General features: G+C 43.7%; 1 protein-coding gene across 17 annotated transcripts in view; it reads left to right on the top strand.

Moving 5' to 3' along the window:
* The window catches only part of kiaa1217 (KIAA1217 ortholog), a 117,462-nt gene that overhangs the window by 65,341 nt on the left and 28,737 nt on the right, over positions 1-23,384 (top strand). For 12 of the 17 annotated variants that reach the window (XM_084340335.1, XM_084340321.1, XM_084340329.1 and 9 more), the window contains exons 2-3: positions 5,534-5,820; positions 23,098-23,178. In XM_084340335.1, the coding sequence (XP_084196461.1) occupies positions 5,534-5,820; positions 23,098-23,178 (368 nt within the window). Of the gene's footprint in view, positions 1-3,550; positions 3,650-5,533; positions 5,821-7,292; positions 7,601-17,427; positions 17,510-23,097; positions 23,179-23,384 lie in introns of those variants that run through there. The other 5 variants (XM_084340320.1, XM_084340330.1, XM_084340322.1 and 2 more) reach the window with 5 other exon arrangements.

The following is a 23,384-nucleotide window of genomic DNA, read 5'->3' as shown; positions in this document are numbered from 1 at the left end:
TCAGAGGAATGGGAACATATTTCAACAGATTTTATCAGTTTATTCAAACCATTATTCTAGTTTTTGGTCTTGATGGTGCAGTATGTGAGAATCGGCCACCTGTTGAACCCATATTTTAAACAAATAGCTGTCATAACAATGTGCTCATGCTCTGCTTAGGTTTGGACACCAAAACCATTTGGTTAGGGTTAGGAAAACAACAGGGTTCGGCTGAAGATACTTGTTTTGGTTGCAGCAACAATGACTGGAGATGGTCTGCCTCGGTGTAAGAAAATAGCCGGTTTTGGTCGCCCTAAAAAACACCTGGAGATGGTCCGCCCTCCCACAAAAAACACCTAGTTTTGGACTCCACAAAAATGGCTGGACATGGTCCGACTTCCAGTGAAAAATAGTCGGTTTTGGTCCCCACTTAAATGTCCCCGCGGACTCAAACTGCCTTGGCCGCCCTGTGGCTTGTAATAATGATAAGATATTTCATTCAAAACCACAAATGTCAACCTCATAGTTATACCAGAAGAAAATCAGTGGATCGTCAGGATTCTTTGTCTGGGAACCAAAAACAGATTTACATCAGTTTGTGACAATCCAATATTTGTGAAGATATTTCAGTCTGCACCAAAACGGTGGACCGCCCTGCTGACAGGACCAACATCCTGAGAGCCACCGTGCTAGCGTGGCTAACAATCTTGTAATGGGTCATTTTTATTTCAGCCCTGCAGCATTTTTACAAACCATATTTTAAGTCTTGGTAACAGTCCAAATGAGTTGTTGAAATTGATATTATTGCAGTGTATGGGAAGCTTAATTTATTCTAATCATATTTAAATAAGATCCTTTTTGTGCGCTCGGCTCAGTTCCACATGAACGGATCATCTGATACGCAACTCCGATAACTTTAACATAATAAAAATACTGTCAGATACTGAACAGTGGACCAGTGCTGTCAAGTGTGCACTGTGCATGGCTTCGGGGTATTGCTATGTGAGCCGTGCTTTTATTGCACACAACAGGGCTTTGTATCTAACTGCATAGTTATGGGACAGTAATAGTAGGGGAGAGTGGGAGTGCGCACAGGGATACATTCCTCCATAAATAAGTGACAACCAGAGAGTAACTGCAAACAGCAGGAGGCCTGCTCCTCATAAGACCTGGGTGTTCATGAGGCAAGTGTTTCATATTGTCTTTCAACCAAGAGGACCATCGTTTACTCAACGCTGGCAGCTGTGAAAGAGAGAGCGACATTCTTGAGCTATTGGAGCGAGACACAATTCACTTGCAGGTCCCTCGTGAGACTCTGCGAGGAAGGAGGTCATTTTTTGGCCTGGAACGGTGACAGTAAATGTGCAAAGAGGCAGGTTGTTCACACCACAGGGATGTAATTGTTGGTTTGGAGGGAGCTGCTTTAATTATGACTTTGGGTTGGACAAGGCTGACCTGTCGGTCGGTCGGTTGGTTGCGATGATGTATGTGTCATCGCGCTGACACTAACTGCCATGGAGAAGATGAAAGCTAAAGAATTTCAGTGGCATTTCGTCAGATTTGTTCATATTTGGGACTGTGTGAGTGGAGTCTGAATTATATATTGTCACATATTTAAAGGCGCACTTTGTGGTTTTTTGCGGAAGAGATTTTAAGTAGAAGACTGAGGTTTTAATGTCTCTTTGTTTTCATGACTGAATAAACAAACTGACCTTAAAGGACAACACAATTGCTGTTTCACTTTGATTATATGTGGCGGACCCTGCCACCTTTCTAGCTTCAAACTGGGGACCTTGTTTTCCTCTGAGAACAGCTTTTTTATTCAGTTATGGAAAAATGAATATAGTAAATATCAAAATTCTTCTCCAAAACTACAGTGGCCCTTGTTTAATGTAAATGTTCGCCCAAAGCAAAAACTCTGATCACATATAAAGTTTTAAGTTCGCCCCGTGTCGTTTGTCATCTCCACTGAAACATCATAAAATATTTAAGGATAGTTGTAACTTTTGCGAAATGACTAGGCTCAAAAATTCAACAATAAAACACTGTTATGGGTGACTTCGGACTCGTTTTCTCGTTGTCTGTCAGTCAATATAACATGATACGGGCATTTTCAAACAACCTTACACTTTTTGGGGGGAGTTTTATAGCAAAGAGATTCAGCTAAGTTCTTGTTTCTGAACTTTCAGCAATTATTCAGAGAGAAATCTATCAGAAAAGGATGAAACACCATGTTTGCTACGCTATAGCTGTTGCTCTCACCATCTGCTCATACTATAGGCATTACTGAACATGTTCTCTGGAGGGTTTTTCTGCATATAATTCTGGGATACATAGGAAATCACTAATTTATGCAGAGGCAGACCAGGCAGCATGAGGTCAAGTCTGTGCACAGAGAACAACGCTTGGAATCGAATGAACATTATAGGTAACTGTGTAAAGACTAGCATGATGCTAACTCACTTCCACAGTATAATTAAATGACGTGTTCCCTGTCTATTGGCCTCCTGACAGTCTGCGTGTTGTGGCTGAGTGCCTGTGAGCATGTGAGCGCCGAGCAAAAGCAGACAGAAAGTGGGTGGAAAGCAAGACATGTCTCCATATGTTAGACATTATCCGTCAGCTGCTTGCATTGTGTTTGTTCATGGGCTCGCCCCAACACTTCCAATTACATGGCCCACAAACTAGCCCATTGATCCCCTCACGTTTTCCTGTTGAGGTGCGTCGATTTGCGCCTTCTTCCTGCAGATCCGGTCACCTACATCGGCAGCTGCGAAAGAAATGATCCCGTGCAGAATCCCATCCCCCTCTCGACCTTTGCATAAACACACATATATCAGCTATAGACATGTGTTTGCACAATGTATGATGCCCGAGAGCATATTTGCTGACTGTCAGGCAAACGGGACAGTGTTGCTTTTTTTATAAGCCTGAGAATAGCAGCAAACACAAAGACTGTGGTGTCTCCCGCGAGGCTTCCTAATTGGAAACAACACTCCCGGCAGGACTGACGCTTGTCTTAGTCTGTCTCGTTGATCAGATAACTCGATCACATATTAGCTGGCTGCCGTGCGCTCAGAGCAGTTTGGATGTGGCTCAGAAGTAGGTTATGACACATTTGGATGCATGCTGGAGTCTGGTGGGCCCCTCTGCAGGGACGGGGAGTCAAACAAGAGACAGCTTGCAGACAAAGTCCTGATAAACAGACTGTGTGTGTGTGCGTGTGTGTGTATGTACATGTATGTGTGTCAGACAGTTTGACTGGCACCTGTTTGTCTCGCAGACCAGTTTGAAGTGGAGATAATGCGCCTCTTGTCCCTGTCCTCTTTTTTTGCAATGCTGTGTCTGTCTTACACACATTTACATTCAGTCCGGGACCACTCCATGGTAGCAGAGGAGCTTTCAGCCCGAGGGTGAGGGGCTGTAGTCGCTCTGTGTCCAGGAATGCAGTTGACTTTCTAAATCCCCACCAGTCTATCCTGGGGCTGTGGGGCAGGGCCTATCTCAAGCCCCCTTTTTCCACGTGAGCTACGTCTGGAATCTCTAAGCAAGCAGTTAGCTGATTCTCCCAGCCTGACTCTTTCACCGTCACCGTGGCTGTCCGTTGATCCCAAAAGTGCAATGGAAGAGGAAATAGCAGATGAAGACAAAGATTGTACACTTGGGGAAGGTAATGAGCTTTCTGACATGCCACCCGCAAATGAATTCGGATCCTTCGGAGGTTTGGAGTCTGTTTTGTCTGCTGAGTGTAATTTGGTTAGCAGTAGGGAGACTGTGTTTGGGAGTTAAAAATAGGATTGGGAGTACATGAGAGTGCTCTGAACTTGAGCAGTGTGGGGTGTTGGGCTGATGGTGACGGGGCTTGATTGTGACGCACGACCACGTAGTGTTTCTTAATAACGATGCCTGTTTTTTGGGTTTTCTTCAAAAGATCTGCAGGTGAGGTGCACAAAAATTTAGCGGATGGAAAAACGACACGGGAAACCAAATAGAAGTTGAATCACAACAGCTACAAAGCATTTTGAGGTTGTTTTTTTTTTCCTGTCCTAAGTTGCTGCACTAGTTAAATCTATGAAGCGTCCTCTATCTCAGTCAACATGTCTTTGAGAGACAAACAAGCAATTCCTATTTCGTCCGTGGTTCACAGCATGCTTTCAAGCCTTCAGAGAAGAAAAGGGAAGCCACATTAAACCACCCACCAAATAGTGGCAAATCACTTGAAATATCCTCCTTCAACTGTTGGAGAGCTGAACTCCGCAAGAGGTCCTTTATTTTCCACCATTACCCTCTGAAAGGTACACATTATAGCGCTACCTGCCTGTCTAGAAAACAAGGCAGCAGATCAGCTTGCTTTATTGCTTCTTTCCCCTCTGTTTTCACACTCGAGCGGCTCTCCTCCTTGTCTTCCCTTCCCTTCTCTTCTCCTCCCTTCTCTTAACAGCTTTCAGATTTAGGGATTATAATTGTATTGTATTTGTAAGACAAAATAAGAAAGACGTGCAGAGATGTTCATGTGCCAAAGGAGGTTGTGTTTGTTTTTTATCTCTGTTCCGCTCTAAAAACCACATTTTCATCTTTAAAGGTGCAATTAAACATTCAATCTGTGTATTGTGTTGAAGAGTTATCCACTGATGCTTACCACCTAGCCCCAGACCTGAAAAGTCCAAAGCTTCTGTGCACCAACAGTCCCCTGGTGGCCCGGCTAGCTGCACGGCTAACTGAGCTAAAGAAGCTAACAGTTGCATGGATGTATAAAAAGTGTACGTGGTCATATGCTGCCCCTATTTGTTGGGAGTATGAATTCAAAGTGGCCAATTCTTACGTAATGCACCTTTTTAATGTCACGTATTGTTGCAGAAGGGTGATAAAAGGAGCACATTTGCCAATTGCTATAGAAGTACGGCTCAGGCCCTCTTAAGAAATGTGCTGTCTACATGCTTAATGTCATATTACCAAGTGGAGCATGAGGATCAAAAATAAATAAAGACATTTCCTCCCAATATTTTTGAATTAAAATGTCTGTTTTTGCTCAATCTCGCAAGGCTCTGGAAATATAAACAGCTGCTCTGGATTTGCGTTTTTCAACTTTTTCCATTAATGTCTCCTCACATTAATGGACTTCTTTGCCATTTTTTGAAAAGAAATACGCCAGAACAGCTGTTTGAGTTCTGTGTTTTCATCACCAATATTGTGTCTGTCACATTAAATTATGGATTTATTGCTGAAATGCAAAACAGCATGAATATGTAATGACCTGGGCCGACTCCATATGAGATAATTTTTGTGTCAGTGTTGCTGCTGGAGAGAATATTTAACATGCCTTTGCATAAAAAGTCACTTTGTTTCCTGATTTTCTCTCATGGGGTGTGTTATAGTAACAGAGGAGAGCTGACAGTCGTAATTTCTTCCATTTCGGAAAAGTTTTAGGCCACAGATGGTTGAAATTGCCCTCTTCATGACCTGAAGAATAACATACATGCACGCACTTGTTGTTGATGTCAAAACATCAGTACATCACATGTGTTTTGACCCCGTTGTCTCTGTGTCCCCTCAGAACAAACCAAAAGCAACCTGAAGGTAACCTCCCCAGAGGACGCCGAGCACGTAAGCCGCAGACAGGCCTCCCCAAATGGGACGGCCCATTCGAGAGGGGACGCCAAAGGCAGCCGCACCGTCCCTCGAAGGCACACGTTAGGGGGGGCCCGCGGCTCCCGAGAGATCCTGGCTATGCAGCCGTCCGATATGGACAAGAAGAGGGAGGCCTTCCTAGAGCATTTGAAGCAAAAATACCCCCATCATGCCTCAGCGATCATGGGCCACCAGGAGCGACTGCGAGAGCAGGTCAGTGGGTTGACAGAGGCTTTGGTGTGTGATGTTGCTGTGTGTTTGGGCTCAACTTGTTAGGATGATCTGATTCATTTAAGAGATTGCAGCAAAATAAGATATACTAAATGGTGCTGCTCTTACTCTGCTGTTCCCTGAAGCTCTAAGGACTGTTGTAGTGTCTTTCAGCACATTGTTTTTGTTGTCATTGAAAATCATCCATGTTATTTCCAGCAGGAGGCAGCTGTTTTGAGCATCTAATGTATTTAGGTCTAATAAACCTTTTTTTAATAACACCAGCCGGTTTTTCAGTTCAGTTTAATTTTTAATGCATTCATCCTAGCTAGCAGTTTCCAGTCTTTATGCTAAGCTAACGGCAGCTGCATGCCGTATTTACCATGCACATGAAGGAGTGGTGTCGATCTTCAATTATCCAACTCTCTGCAGAAACATTTAACTAATTATTTTAAATGAAAATAAAAATAAAAGTGAGACGGCACATAGATAATTCTGTTCCGACAGAATCACGTGGATTTCTAAGTGCTTCTGTCCAATCTTGGAGTTGGAGGTATTTTTATTTTCCTTTGCAGACTGAGGCAACCATGCAACTGCACAACTATTTCCTCCTCTCCTTTTTGCCGCAGGTTGAATGCGAAGTCTATCCTATAAATCTGCCTGTCACGTTTCCCTCCCACAGCTGCTTTGAAACTGTGAGGTGGTGTTTTTGTGGAGCAGTGGGAAAACATGCGAACCAGTTTGAACTGTCTTTTACGCGCCACGATGGGTCTTCAATAGGTTCGGTCTGGTTTCTGATGCGTTAAGCGCACACGTCCCTGTGTTGCTTTGGAGCTTTTTACTGATTACAAAGTGTCCTCGTGCCTCAGCTTTGTGAAGTCAAGGGAGTTGATGGGGGAGGGCAGCGCATACGAGAGCCACTAAGGTGGACATTTGGCTCACCTGGTCATTGTCTGTTTGTTTGCTCCGGGTCAGAGGAGACAAAAGGGAGTGGCGGGGCTGGCTTTGTAGCCAAAACAATTGAAGTAATGGTGAGACTGGCACCGAGCCACAGGGGAGCTCCAGGCAGTGGTGCGAAGGCATTGTGCAAGAGGGATTTTGTGTGCTGTTTTCAGACCAGCCCACACAGCACAGCCTGCACACATGCAAAGCAAAAACCCTTCTCAGGAGGTGCTCTTTTCAATCCACTGCACCGATCATAAACTCATGAATTTGCATCTAATATCAGTCAGAAGGGATGATGGTGTTGTGTTACCGCAAGGCTTTCAACCTGGTTGTGTGCGTGTGTGTGTGTCTGTGTGTGTGTCTGTGTGTGTGTGTGTGATTATTTTATTCATAAAGAGATTATCTAACAAACATCTGTGTGTGTGTGCTGTGCACTCATGATCATAGAGACCAGGGAGAGAGAGAGGGAAGGGTTTGTTATGAAATGTTAGGTAGTCAGACAGGTAAGTTCAGCTCCGGTCCGGGGTGGAGTCAGAGTTGCCATAGTGACTTGTGATGTCACCGCTGGAGGGGCTCAGTTTACTTGTAGGTGCCTGCTGGAGCGAGCTGGCTGGCTGGCTGCGCGAGAGCTCCGTGTGTGAAAGCAGGATCGCTTCTCTGCAGAAACAGGCGATGGATCTGAAGATTGTCTGGAGGCATGACTCTCTGTACGTGAAGTCTGCAAAGGAATAATAATAATAATTAGAAAAAGAAAAAGGAAAAAAAAAAAAAGAAAATCAACTTCTCGGATTAAACTTGTCACATCGGTGCCTTCAGCCCGGGCAGAGGCAGGAAAAAGGTAGGACATTATCGGACAATTTGCGACTCTTTTTCTCGCTATTATGAGCACTTCTACACTCATGCATGGGTTATTGCGCTTATAAGCCAATTGTAGCGCTCTCCGTGTTGCAGCAGGCTGTCAGGTGCAAACTTTAAAGGAGCAAATGGCAAAACTTGGGGGAGGTGCGGGGGAGAGAAAAGTGGAACGAAAAGTCTTCCAGCGCTTCTTCGCCTCGCTGATGTTTTTTCGTCAGACAGTAAATCACACATAAGGTGCAATCACCTGCAGCCCATCCCCGTAATCTTAACGAGATGGTAATTATGCAGCCATAATTGCAAAGCAATTTATCTATTGTGAGCGGAAGTTAAGGGTTGTATCATCACAACATGATATCTCCTGCACGCTATTGATGGTGGTTATTATGGAGATAGTTGGTTATAACTGACTGTTGAGTTGCTATTACTGCTACAGCACGATTTTGCAGCCATATAATGTTAGAATGAAGGGATTATTTTACCAAATCCCTGAGATTTTGTGAGGAATTTAATTTCTTTCGATGCCGAATGACTTTTACAATCCCTATCTGTCAAGTGGAGCATGTCTTGTTGTTGTTTTTTTCCACTGTCTCACCCTTGGAATGCATTGAAGTTTATTTGTTGACCTTTTTCAATGGAGTTCAATGGCGGTTTGCTTGTTTCTGGGATTAAATGTCATAACATTGCCTTTGATGTGTCCAGGATAGCTGGGTTTGCTCAGTATCATGTATTTTCTTTTGTTTGTGCATGAACTTTATGTTTTGGGTCATTTCACGGCCATGGATAATTTAGTTTGGAACTTATTGGCAGGGGATTTTCTGTCAGAGCTTGTTGTAATTGGTAAAATTAGTGTTTTTAAGGGTGCCAAATGACTTTTACAATCCATATCTGTCAAATGAAGCATGTTTTTCAGTTTATTTTTTCATTGCCTCACTCCTGGCATGCACTGAAGTTAATTTATTGACTTTTTTCAATAGAGTTCAATAGAGGTTTGCTTGTTTCTGTGATGAGTTGCCATTATATTGCCTTTAATATGTCCAGGAGTATCATATAGTGTGTTTCCTTCTGCTTGTGTATGAACTTTATGTTTTGGGTCACTTCAGGGTCCTAGTTTGGAACTTACTGTCCTTATTAGCAGGGGATTTTATGTCAGTGCCTTTTTAATTTGTAGAATTAGTGTTTTTAAAAAAGTTTCAATTCTCTGAAGTTCATCCCTTAGATGCCGAAACACTGAAATCAGATGAAGCAGATCAAACTACATGTGGCACTTATTGTCAGTTTCTAAGACATGACACTTATGAATTGACTTTGAATGAAACTCACCTGTTATTCATATGTTGGGTGTGAGGTTTGAGTAGCGGTTGAATATATCATGTCAAGGAGGAAGATAAAAGACACAGGCTGGTTTGAGCATGAATTTTCTGGCAAATGAAAGTAGTGCTGCTGACAAATGAAAAAAAAGATGATTGAAGACCCCATTCGTCATAATCTAATTCAAAATGTCAAGAGGCATACAATCATTCCCTGCTAATATGAACAGCAGAAAATTAAAACAAAACAGTGATGACAAGTTTATTGAAGCGTTTGTCACTTGGTGTCCTGGGGAGGGATGATTATTCTGTTCTGAGGAAAATAAACGGGAAGAAAACAAGTTGAGTGGCTGTGAAATCTGTGATTGATAGTGTGGGAAAACTTCTCACCCAGATGTGAAAGTGCCGGCCATACAGGAAAAACAACATGAGTGGCAACAGTACATGCTTCAGAGGTGACACAGAATTGTCTCCGGAGGTTTGAGTTACAAAGCCGGAGATTTATCAAGGTCAAGCGGAGGTTGGGAAGACGATATGGCTCGAGTCTGAAAACCGGACGACCCCACTCCACCCAGCATGACGGCACACACAGACACGCAGACTGACGTACTCTTATATAAGGTACCCCTCCGTTCTTCCTTTGTCTCCGTCTGTGATCCTTAAACCAGCCACAAAAGCCAGTGGTTTAATTTCCTCCTCTCCTCATCATGCCTGCAAAGACCTGGATCCCACCCAAGGGAGTAGAGATAATATCCCATTTGCCTGACCACCACCCATCCTCTCACCCCTCTCTCTCCGTCTCCCTCTCTGCCCAGGGGCCTTGACGAGCACAAACCGAACCGCTTGACCGATCACAGATACACCATACACACTCTGAATTCCCCTTCTTCCGCCTGCGTTTCACTGTCTGTGTGTGATGAGCTGTGACTTGCAAGGCCAACGGTTTCTCTGCAGAGTGGAGCGGCCATGTTAGGGCGGCTACATGTGTGCAGCTGTGGGCTCCAGACAGACAGACAGGCAGGCAGGCAGGCAGGCAGGCAGGCAGACAGACAGGTCTGTCACCCCCCAAGCTGTGATAATCCAGCGGCTGATGAGAGCACAGATTATGGTAACAGTTTGAGTGTCAACATGGGTCTTTCAAGCACAATGTTTGACAGGTGCCAACAGTTTGTGGTTTAGTGTGGAAGTTGGCTGTGTCAGGTATTTGAATGCACCAATCAGAGTTGAACAACATGAGAATCAGAGTCTGCTTGCCTCTGGTGCCAAGAAGCATAACAGATCACAGTCTCACTTTTTATGTTTTTAATGTCTCACTTTGGGCCAGTCTCAGTCAAGAAGTGTCCCACATCTGCAGGGTGGGACAATTTGGAATATATCGTAATACAATCTCTCGTGAGACATTATTGATAAATTGGAGCCAAAGTCCCTTTCTGCTCTGAACTTCACCAGATGTGTGTCTTGTATTTGCTCCAGAATATTTAACTAAATGAGGAATTTTTGGCTACAGTGAAGTGCCCACAAAGTAAAATCTGACAAACTGAATCATGTTCTTTGTTTGTCATGTTTTGTCTTGCCCTTGAGGCTAATGTTAGCTAGCATACTACTGCTGACAGAAACTCAAAATATCACCTCTGGTTCTTGCTGAAGAATAGAAAACCTGTGAGTCATCCAGACTCGTTTGTGTTTCTCTCACTACAACACATTACTACAGCAAGTTGTTGCACCAAGCTAACCTCCATTTTGTTTACGTCTGCGTCCCCAAGACATCGCACGAGAGTGATCACTGTAGAGCCATGAAGTCAGAGCACTGAAGCCATGCCCCCCTACTGCACAAAGTGGTGTTCACTGTTTTTTCCAAATTAATTAATATTGAAAGTGTCGCGTTTCCAAATTGCACCAAATTCAACACTGCGCTTCCGTGGGTCCTCAGTGACAAACCTGCCGAGTTTGATGTAGATCTGATGAACCGTTCTCGAGATATGCGAGTAACAGACAGACACACAGACAGAGATCCCTTGCTTAATAGTTAGATGTCACAATTGTTGAACATGTTAAAAATAGCCAAGATGTTGTGTCATCCAATGTATTGCAAACACATGACTGGGCATTTTAGAAGCCTGTTTTTCTTCTCATTACACATGATCAATTGTAGGTAACTGTCCAGGTTCGATTCCAACACCTTGGGCCCTTTGCTGTATGTCTTCCCTTCTCTCCACCTTTTCCTGTCTTACTCTACAGCTGTTCTATTGGATAAAGGCTAAAAAGGCTTTCAAAAGCAATACTTGTGAAATCTTATTTTATTTGTGTCTGAAGGCAGACCCTCTCTTGAAGTGTTTGCTCATTGTGAGTGTGTTGTGGTCAGCAGAAAACAAAGTTTGCCAACAAGCAACAGCAAAAGCCTGTTTATAGCTGATGTTATCAAAAATCACAAAATGTTACTCGATAGTGAGCTGGTGACCTTTATTGCTTTATCCATCAAAGTCAACCTTTACCAACATGTTTTCGCTTGCCAAAGTTGGGACTTTATCACAGAATTTAAAAGCTATAGGGCGAAAAGGTTATATAATGATGATAAACCTTTTTTAAACAGATTTTTTTTAGTTGCATTTCACGACTGTCTTGATGATTAGGTCCCTAAAGAAGAGGGCAAGAAAAAAACTTCTGGGAACAAACAATTGGCACAGGCTTTCAGAAAGGATCACACAGGAAGAGATCCATTTTCAGAACTACCAGTTTGGCAGGAGGTCAAAAGAAGATCAGTGATATAGATGACGCTTGGAAAAAGGGCTGCATTTAGCAACAACAGCAACATCAATAAGATGGCAGGGTGCACAAAATCTGCACGCTCCCACCAATTCATGTTGAACAAGGCCACATAGATGGTGCTTGTTTGTCATAATAGACAGTAAATGCGCTGTAAACTCTCGCTCCGAGTCTTTTTTGAGGCATTGCAACATTTGGACAGCCCCCCACATACTTCTCTCTGTGGGCTCCTGGCCCTGCTACACTCTTGCTCCTCGGATCCAAGGTCGGCTAGATAACACTGGCTGCGAGCATGCATCAACTCCCCGCAAGAGATCTGACCATGATCAGAGGGGAAGAGAGTAGGGAGGGACTTTTTGGGGAGTATTGTTCCTGTTTTTAACCACACTGTCCAACAAAAAGGATCATTGTCTTCACTCCTGGCACAGTAGTCCTGCTGTAATTAGAGTATCACAAGAGTTAAAAAAAGAAGATAGTAGGCAAAGTAAGCATCAACACCCATGTGATATTCTCACAAAACACCTCTTTGTCATAGCCTTTATTGCACCTTGTGTCTGAAATCACACAATCAGTAACTGTGTGCCGCAGGTCTGCAGCAAAACATCTGTTTTTAATCATCGCACCTCCTCCACTGACCATCAGCAGCAGGAGCCGGACTGTTTTTAATAGCATCTGCCACCTCTGCATGAAGTAACACTTTGAGAGCTACCTCGAGTAACACAAATAAGAACCACAAGGTTAATGACGGGCATGCGTTGACCTGCCGTCTAACAGGGGTTATGTGGCGGGGGAGGGGTCGAGTTTTAGGGGTACGGCACCCCGGCAGAGAGGACAAGTGGTCTGTTGAGTGGCGCCGAGGCTGTGTCTAATCCCGAGTGTCGTGGGGGGGTTAAGCCGCTCTGACAGAAGGCCATGATGGACCTGCCTCTGATCACTGCTGATAATGAGTCAAGCCAGACAGAATTTTACACACTGTCTCAAGCGCAATACCAGTGTGTTAATCAGACCAGCTAATCAGGTCTGAGCTCTTTTCAGTGTACAGTTCTCCATCATAACAGGGCTGCATTTAGCACAGGTTTAAGCCAAGCACAAAAGCTGCGGTTGTCGCATGTTTTGTTGACGCTCCTCCGGTTTAACAGGCAGGTACTCGTTACGAGGACTATAAAGACGTAGATTTTCTTGAGATATTTGCAGAGAACAGAGTTCACATGTCTGGAACCTCTTGAACTATACGTCCTTACATTCCTCTGGGTACAATTAAGACTGTCAATACGGCAGTTGAAGCCTGAGGAGCTTCTTCTGACGACCATTCCTTGACTTATTTTAGCAGCTTGACTGTTGTCTCGCAAAATGACTAATCAATAAAACTGTGACAGTACTGAGAAGTCAAAACAGGTAATGCAATTTTTTAATAAAGGACAATTTTAACAATAATGAGCATTATTAACCAGGGTTGCAAGGTGAGCTCTTCAAAGTGGCACTATGCTGTTTTGGAGAAGAAATTCAAACTCTGAATTTTAATATTTTCAATATTAATGAGGTAATAATACAAACTCTAATACTTATCTTTTCCATAACTGAATAAAGAAGCTGTTCTCAGAGGAAAATAAGGTCCCCTGAGTACTATTTGAAGCTGGAAAGGTGGCAGGGTCCGCCAAATGTAAACAAAGTAAAACAGTATGAAGTTGTGTTGTCCTTTATTGTCAGTTTGTTTATTCAGTTTATTCAGTCAATGAAGATCTTTCTCTTCTGATTAACATCCCCAAAACTACATACTGCACCTTTAAATGTCTTGTTTTATCACACCAAAACCCAGCTGTTGTTGTGACTTCCTGTATATGTTGACATATTTTTATATATATGGATAAATATGGATATTTGTGGTCATCCTGTGCGGATGAGTTGCCTCCCCTTATTTCCTAATTTATTGTCGCAGAGTTTTTGTTGCAGCTCTTCTTTTTGCTTCACTTCCAATTTGCATCACTTAGAAGCAGCATTAATAGATTAACTGAGCAATGGTAAAAAAAAAAAAAAAACACGCCGTAGGTTTCAATCTATTCATATTTTGGCCAAAAAGTGATGAAGGACATGACATATTTGACAAGACAAATCATGAACATGCGTTTTTACACGGACAAACTAATAATATGAGATTAGCTTCGTTGTCAGTTACTGAAAAGCCTGTAAGCTCTCCTCCCTCAAATGTCACATGTTTCCCAGAGCTGTTGGGTTGGTCATTTGTTTGTGTGTTTGCTCGGTACTTGATGGAGGCACGAGGCTAAAGGTATGCTGCCACCCTCTCCATCCTTTTGTTGGCACCGCTGAGCTGTTTTTCTTGGCAGGATGTTCTTTTTGTCACAAGTCAGGCTTGATCGAATGCGTATGCTGATGTGTTGATGCCTCAAATCTGTGTATTTGTGTTGCTGATGTTTGACATGCTCCGTCTTCACTCTGGAGTCGTAGTTACCAGGTGCAGGTTTTGAAAATCTTTCATTTTGATGGAACTGTTAATATTTTCAATATATTGGGAAAGAGATTCCAAACTTTATGACCCCCAGAACCAAATGGTGAGCGAGCGGGATGACTGTCTTCCCCTGGTTTTCTCTATCTGTACCCCTTTGCTTTGCAAGTCTTTGCATGCAGCCCGACATCTGGACTGCACCTTGGGCCAAAGGTATGAACATAACTTCAAAAGGCAAAGCAGAGACGGAGGCGCACCATGATGATTCCACCACTGACAGGACCAGCTCCAAGCATCTGGCTCAAACCTTATTTTGATCTCCGGTGCTTTATTTCCAGTGAGCCCTTTCTCAGTGGAGATGGAGGGTTGGAGGGTGGGTGCGGGGGTTAGAGCAAAGCATGGCAGCAGCTTGGCTCTTGCTTTTCTAAATGTTTAAAATACTTCTTCAACAGATAGAATTAGAAGGCGGGTTTTTCTTTGACCAAACGACAGGACACAGATGATAGGGAACACCTGGAATATGAGTAAGTGTACAGTGGGAAAGTATATGTTTCAGCTAATGGAATCAGCAATAAATTAAACTATTTGACAGAAGGGGAGCATGTGCTGCAGTTCATCACAGCACCTCCTCCTCATGTTGACACCATAATCTGCCTCAACTATGGCTCATGTTCTACATATGCAAACATTCGCGTTCATGTAACTCCGCTCCGGCTCTGTTTTGCTGAAGCTCTTTCACACTTTCGCAGTTGGTGTGCAAACAAATGAAGCTAGTCACGAGCCTGAAGCTCTGCACAGGAAAAACTTGTTGCTAATTTAGCACCTCGAGCACCAATGGGTGCTGTCTTTGTGCCATTGTTTATTGACAGTGAGTGTTGCAGTTTCACGACTTATCGCGTATGGTTGGGTGAGTCATCGAGAGCCGAGCGCTCGGGAGTGTGTGCGCCCGTTTGTGTCTGCGAGCAGCGTTTCTTGTTGTGTCTCTCCGAGGTCAGGAGCGGGTCGCTCGGGTCGGAAGTGGATAATGAGGGAAAGTGCATCGGCTAGAGGAAGAAAAACAACGGGCAGTGATAAAAATAAGCATGACAGATAAGAATAAACTGCAGCCGATGGTGTTTACATGGCAGTGATGTGTAGCAGATCATGTTTTTAGGGGGATGCAGAAACACTGGATGTAGTTCTATCAAGCTTAATTAAAACCTAAGTATATTAATGATAAGCTGACCCTTTTTTCACACGCACGCACAGACAAACTCTCCTCTGAGAGAGCGGGTATAATAAATCTTAGGCTCGGTGGAGGAGCCTATGTGGTCCTGGGTGACTTGTTAATTAAGCATGAATAGCAAAGCCATTATCAGGGCTGGTTTCATGGGACGAAAAGGAGACTTGACACTTGACATAATACAGCGTTTTTAAAACCAGCCAACACTTTCCAGTTCTTCGGTATAAAGGTGCAAAAAGTGTGAGAATTAGGACCCTCTGATGGCTCTAGATTATATGTGAGTTTATGTGTGTGCAACATGATGTGAAAGATGCAGGACTCCGATTTCTCCCCGGCAAAGAAAGCCCTCTTTGTCTTGGTGGCCACAGGCTCGCAGCCACACACACATTCTCAGATATACACTGAGAGAGGCTCAAATTAGACTCGGAAGGTCCTTTCTTTTACCTCTGGAGAGACGCTCTCTGGAGACAGACCGCGGTTCGTGTGAGGACGTGTCAATTAAATGAGCCTTTCGGAAATATGAGCATGGCTTTGTCCGCTGTGTATATATGGATGGGCGCTCGCTTTGTGTTTCATTATAGAGGGATCCTGTGTTTTCGCCAGAGTTGATCAAACATTTAGCGGGTTATTCTGGGACGCTAGGAGCTGTGAAACGCGTCTCGCTCCTGACGAAGTGATATTAAAGAACAAGTCTGGACAGATTGTGGCTCTGCTGCCCCGTCAGCAAATATTTTGCATGCATTTGTTTGCTCGGAGAGACAGCGCGACTTAATGTGTGCACGCTTGTAGGTGCGTGCAAATGTTGCTCGCACGACTAGTGAATGATCCAGTTGACAGTTTTTGGTAGAAGTCTGGACCTGTAATCTTGTGTAACATCTTCGCTTGAATACATGACCGAAACCACAACACAAATCCTTGTCAATAAAACTTTATGTGCTTGGCAAGATGAACTGCTCTTCCTGTTGTGATACCAACAGTCGTTATTTGTGTAATGCATCAGCAGGGCTCCAGACTGCGACTGTTAAGTTCCATGTTGTGACTTTTTTTTGGAGACAGTGCGCCTAAATACTTTAACAAATAGTGCTTGAGATTTTGTTTTTTAAAGTCACCATCATCGAATATTGCGTGAAGCATTTCTGCTGATAATGTTTTACCATGGCTATCACAGCAATGAAAATAAAAAAAAAAAAAGTTCAGTAAGGAGCACCAGTGCTACTAGTGGAAAAAGTTATTCCGGCCATGATCAGTGCTGCAACGATAAGTCGATCGACAGCAAAGTAATCACCAACTATTTTTATTAATAGATTAATGGTAGTTATAGTAATTTTTCATGAGAAAATTGTCTTTAATCTATAACTCAACCGGCAGTATAATCGATAATGAAAATAATTGTTAGTTGCAGCCCTAGCATGCATTGGTATTTGGATTTGTGAGTGCGCTGGGTGTGTCGGAGTGTGTGTTCTATAGCGCGAGGGCCTGCTGAGTATATCTTGCGTTGGCTCTCAGGATCCCTGAGGGTAGAGCTGGGTCTTATCTCCTCGGGACACAAGTGTCATCTCTCTTTCTTCAGACAGCCACAGCCTCAGGGCAGTGAGATGGAAGCAGAGATTGGACATGGGGATTAATGTTGGAGCTGCCGTTTTAAGATAAAAATGTATTTTTTTTAGCGCTGAATGGAAACTTTATGGAGTTTTAAAGCGGTTTCAGGGATCGGATTTGCTACTCATAAGCTGGCGGAATAGCCTGCATGTAAGAAATATTTGAACGACATGATTCGTGCAGACGTCCCTCGCTCTCTCGCACAATCTCTGCCCGGCACAATGGCGCACGACTGCAAAAAGGCAGACACACAAACAATGACGTTCCCCCTGCTGACCGCCGGGTGTGGATTGTGTGCGTTTTGTATTGTGCTGTTGGCTAGTTTGGGATGTGGGGCGGTGTGTGCATTGGATGGAGGGGCATCCGCTGTGTGGTAGAGCAGAAAGGGAAGGGAGCAGGACAGGGCAGTTGCGCAGAGCAAGTGCTACAAGGGCTGAAATAACAGTGGAGGAAGAGAGCCTGTTTCCCTTAGACCAGGGAGTTTCCAGTCTTACATGGAAGTCACTGCTGGAAGGAGATCACCACTTATCTAATATGGTAAAATGCTGCTTTTTAACATATTTTAGCACATGATTTCATTCCTTAAAATATTTTCAAGTTAGATTAAATATGACTTCTATTTATAGATGCTTATAAAATGACTCTTTTTTTTTTTTTAAAGCAACAAAATGTAACTTCCTGGAGAAAGAAAGCTGGTGTTGAGTCTCATCCGTAGATTGCTTTGGCACCAACCCAAAGCGTCAGTATTTGACGACCTCGGGATGAGACTCAACAACCACCGATCTTTTCACGAAGTTGCATTTCGTTGCTTAAAACCTGGCTCGACAGAACCAGCTCGGTCGGTGGAGCTCAAAGTTGGCTTTTGCAGTCTCGCTCATTCAGAGGAGGGGCTGATGTCTGCTGGTGATAACCGTGACTAACTCGTGCATGCGTGAGTGGATGAAATCAATTGGACGGTGTCGCTCAGTCAGTGGAAATGTCACAAGTGGCGGAAGAGATATTCATCTTACCTCCCCTCTGCACTGGGTCAACAGGCACAGTATTGTGTCTGTTGTGATTATGCACTTCATTTGCAATCTGACAGATCTGCGTGATTGTATTTTACTTGCCAATGAGATGGTCACAGTTCTTGTTATTGTGTTGCCCCGTAAATGGCACGGTCTGCAGATTATAAGCGTCTAGATAGCAGGTCTTGAACGGCCACAACGCCTGCGTGCAGCTTCACCTTTACTGTCAGCTTTGACTGTGGATACTATAAAGTCATCTCCCTTTAACACACCAATTAACAAGCGAGCCCATCTCTGAAAGGTCATCTGGGGATTTGGATGAGGGGATTAGAGTAGGAATGCATCAGAGGGAGGGAGGGAGAGAGGGATGTGGTGGCAATGAATGGGAATGGATGACTAGGGGATTTTGATATAATGTCATTAAGGCTAGGGGAGACAAAGGATGATGGTCGGTCCGCAGACAGCATACGGACCGAGTGCTGACTGGTTGATTGACAGGGGCTTTAGGATTCAAAGTTGAGCAGAACTGCAGTGGCACGGAGTTTTAGACTAACACAGGTGTTTTCGATCTGCGCCCGCTTTTTGAACTTTTAATGTTGTGGAAAAACCTTTTAGACTGAAAGGGAGGACGGTACTGATTCAGTGTTTTGCTCAAGGACACAAATAAAAAGCATCTAACTTAAATCTCACACCACATTCAGCCAGACAGACTTAATGTTCAAAGTGGCATCATGGAGGGGTGGTCAATCTGACAATTTCAGATTGTGAGCAATCTTGAAAGCGTCCGCAATCTACTTTTCAGGCGAATCCTGGAGACTGTGCTATTTAACATCCGTTTATTCTTCAAGTAGCCAATCTTCATCAATATCCATGCAGGGTTAGTAGTATAAGGTCCTCATTATTGGCTGATAATCAAATTTCAGGTATCAGAATCGTGTCTGGAAGGAAAAAAATGGTATCATACATCTGTAGATTGAATATATAGTGATAATGTTTTGTGGCCAGATTGCCCACTCCTAGAACAACATGTCAGAATGAGGCGGGTTGAATTAAGGGTTAACAGGCTGCAGAGCCACCGTCCTCTGTTTATGTGTTTGCCATGCAGATCAGGCCAGGTAATTACAGTTAGCTCTGTATCCGCTCCCCAGAGCAAGGGCCAAATTAGCATCTTAAGTGGAAAGCTGTGCTCACAACACTGGAGTTTGTGTTCAAAGCCACACGAGCTTCCACCTCCACTCTCATGTTTATATTGTTTCACATCTGCAATGTCGACTGAGGGACTGAAACTCCTTTCTGTGGTTACCCGTGTGTGTGTGTGTGTCTGCTCTGTTTGTGTATAAAAGAGATGATGCGTGAATGTGCACCATCGCTCGGTTGTAGATAGTGTAGAAAGTCTCTGCATAAAAGATGTCTCCGTCTTCTTGGCCTGACTTGTGAAACGCCTGCGTATCTGCCGTCACAGTAAGGTGAACGAGATCAAAATGACAGATGGAGATAGAGAATGCCCTCTTTTTCTGAAGGTGAAAGCCAGAGTATGTTATGAGAAACCTATTATAACCCCGACTATGTTGATTATGTAAGAAAGTAGGCACCAATCAGTGGGCCTTGTGTAGGCTGACAGCAGGTGTGGCGAATGACGCTCTGGCAGTTTTTCCAGGCTGTGTCTGTACTTAAATCTCCATGAGTGACACAGCGGGCTCCTGGTGGGAGCTGCCATTATTCTTAACAATCGTGATTTACTTTAATCGCCCCATCTCGGCTCCGCATGTCAGTCTGTCTGTCAGGAGGAGAGACAGGGGCCGCGTGATATAACATAATCGGTTCTGCTCGGTGAAACCATGCGACGTTTGCGCCTCCAGTTTGAAGCTGCTCTAATATCAGCGGTGGAAAGCATACACGTACAGTACGCGCGCTCGAGGTGCAGATAAGGTGAGAAGTAAATGTACGTAACTGTAACACATGTAAAAGCTCTCATCTGTGAAATTGTACATGTATTTTGGCAACGCAGACACACAAACACAGACCTGAGCTTCCTTTGCAATGACAGCATGCTGTGTGTCGGACCAGTGTTGCATAAACATTTTCAGGATGTCCTGGGTTCGGGTCAGATTTTCTGGAACAATGGCCTGACTCACTCATGCACGCACTCTGTCTCTCTTTATATCCCCTGTTCACTCTCTTTTAAACACACACAACACACAACACACAGCAACTTTATTTTTCCATGGCCGCTCGCCTCATCATCGCGTGTCCACATTACAGTACGTTGGACATCTATTTAACATAAAGCTGCTGCAAGCGATGCCAAGACCGTGAGAAAAGCTTAAGATGCACAATGCGGTGACTTTGTGAGCTATAGTGCGCTACGAGGGAAAGGTTTGCTTCGACAGCTACACACGAGCATTCAAATGAGGCAAATGAGGAGTTATTTCCAGACCTGCTCTGACATACTCGAATCATGGTGAAATTATGACACTGACATTGGCTAGAGCACTTCACAGACAACCCAGCGTCTTTGTAGTGCAGACACTTTCTGATTTTTTCTGACACCTTCGAGATCTGTTTTCAAGACACGTTCCTTCACAACCGGCTCTTTTCATGACTTTATAGCTTGTCACATTCCGGTGTATAAGCTAATGTCGGTGTCTCGGTTTCACATCCATCACGGCTGTCAGAGCAAATGTGGCGAACAGTGGGAGTCGCTGCTGAAAAGGCAGAATCACAGGCTGTATGCTTTTTGACTGGAGCGGGGAAATCGCTGGTGTGGAATGCACGATAGGTGTGAGCGGGTTGGAGCAGGTTTTCTACGGTGCTAATCAGAGGTTGGCCTGCGGTTTTCACATCTGGCCCCCGAAGCGGGAAGTGGTTAGCCGAGACAGGAAGTGGCTTTCGATGCGAGGCGGTGTCACGCGTAGCTGCTGTCAGAACGATGATCTCTGCGTGCATGCATGAGAGAGCGGAGGCGAGAGGAGAGGAGTTCATCTGAGCTAAATTGTTGACCTTTGAGGGGACACCTCATTTGTCAGATGTGGACTGGTGTGGAGTGGTTTTAACTTAATTACCCCTTTCCACAGGGAGGCAGAAGGTCTCATTTGCAATTTTCTTCACGTTTATATGTGACTGCTTCTGCTTTAACTATCTTTTTCTCCCGTGCAATTCTTTTCCAGCTGTCACATTGTGTCTATGGTAACATTTTCATGAGATTTGGCATAAAGTTGAAAGCAACACTTTAAATTAGCACACTTAAAGCAAGACTATATGACCTTTTAAAAAGAAGAAATAACAGTCTTCTTGTTAAATGAAACATTCATGCTTTATCAGCAGCTTCATCACCCTTTGGGATTAGCCACTACAGTCTTATTTCCAGTATTTTGTGGCAGCTAATGTTGGCAAACATTAGAAACATAACACTGGGAACTGCCGCACTGGTTCAGTTAGCTAGTTTACTGACTTTTAAAAAACATTTTAGCATATTTTAGCCTTTACCTGGTTTTATCTCTACAATAATTAGGTTTGCATGCACTTGAGTGGTTTCATCTTGTGAGATTTCAATGGCTAAATTTTGATATCAGTCCATTCAAAATGAAGCTGGAGCCAGGAGAGGGTTAGCGTAGCTTAGCTAGACAGCTAGCGTGGCTCTGTGGGTGACGCTTTACACCAAATTGAGAGCGGAGGTGTTCAAAGAAGCGGTGTTTCTTTTCCGTATGAATGAATGAACTGTTCAACTGTAAAAAAGAAAAAAATGTTGAATACTTTACAATTAAATAATAACAAATCTGGAAGTGTTGGTTTTTACATCGCTAGCACAGGCTTTGGACCAGGAAGGGCCGGGGCTAGCTGGTTAGCATGCTAACTTACTTAGATATCTCTGCAACACAATACATAGATGTCGTAACATCATAACTGTTTTTTCTTCACATTGTGTTTCACTTTGGTTCTGTATGAGACTTGTCAAGAAAACAATTCCTTTAAACTTTTATTCAGTATCGAATGGTAAAGCTGGGAAAAATTCAACATTATCGTAGGCTGCGTTGATTTACAGTGAAATCAGATGATGTGATGATTTTGTGTGATTGTTTTTCAAATTTATGTTCCCCAAGTATTGCCTTCAGCCAGTTGTGATTAAAAACTGACTAAACTTTATTTTGTGTATAGATTTCAGTCATATACTGCAGCTCAGCCTCATCTGATGAGGAAAAAAAAACATTAAACTCATAAAACATAGTTAGGTAGACCTTTATTCAAGTTAAAGTTTGAATGCAGGTTCCTCCTCCTCCTCCTCCTCCTCCTCCTCTTTGGTATTTTAGAAAAATATTGTGTTACACTGCCAGGCCACTCTGACATGATTACTACCTACAGGTGATGGAGGAAGCCAATATGATTCAACATTCCTAAGGGTGACACAGTAGCACATGAGAAGACAGAGCAGCAGTGTGGGAGGGCTGTTTGGACCCTCCGCCACTGAATACGCTCATAAATCATTCAGTGTCCGGATTAAATTCCCCGACACATGTCTGGTTTCAGGTGACACGTCAACTCCGCGCGACCCTTGTGTTTTAAAAGGTGACCATCATCGTGTATTAACAGTACGAGGGCACATTTTCAGTCATGTATTTTTAATCTGCCGGCGTTGCAACCTAAGCGTATTTTAATGGAATTACGGGAGATGAGTGATGGCTCAGCAGTTTTTTGCCTGCTGTGTTAGGTCGCTGTGAAGGTGCATCACATGAGTGTTGGCACACTTTTGACTCAGCGAATATCACATGAGGATGAGTGGAAATGCTCCAGGGAATCTGTATAATTTTGATGATGGCAATTAATGTGATTATGGAAATTATGAAGTGGTAGGGGTTTCCAGGATTTCTGTGTCAGTACCCGTTAAAAGCTGGTAATGGTGAGTATCTCTCTGCTGTTAGATTGTGTTGAAGACACCTTCGCATCCACGCTTTCCTTTTAGCCTCCTTTCACTTCTCTTTCCTCTGCTTTACAGATTGATTTGTTTCCATGGCACCTCTGTTTTGTTTCATGACCATTTCTTTTTCCATCTCAACCTCCCACTGGCATTTCTTAGCCATTTGCTTTGTGTTTTCTCCTCCTCTTCTCTTTTTCTCCCATCAGTCTTTACAGGGCATGCTCTCCTCCCTTCACTCTGAGCTTGACATTCAGAGGTACTTGATGAAAATCCAATTGCCCCACACAGTTAGTCAGCCCTTTTTTTTTTATCTTATCTGCATCATGCCATTGTGTTAGCAAGTGTGTGTGTGTGTGTGTGTGTGTGTGTGGCCATGTTCGCATCCTCGCTAACATCTGCTGTGAGACCGCGTTCCCAACCCTTGTGCTCCCCCGTGTCACTTAGCGCCTGCCAAGCACACTTGGCTGCCAGGTTCAACCAGTTCTGGCCATGA

This window comes from Pagrus pagrus (assembly GCF_965226575.1).
Source record: "Pagrus pagrus genome assembly, chromosome: 20".
In the NCBI taxonomy this organism is placed as follows: Eukaryota; Metazoa; Chordata; class Actinopteri; order Spariformes; family Sparidae; genus Pagrus; species Pagrus pagrus.
This window is presented reverse-complemented; position numbering and strand designations above follow the sequence as displayed.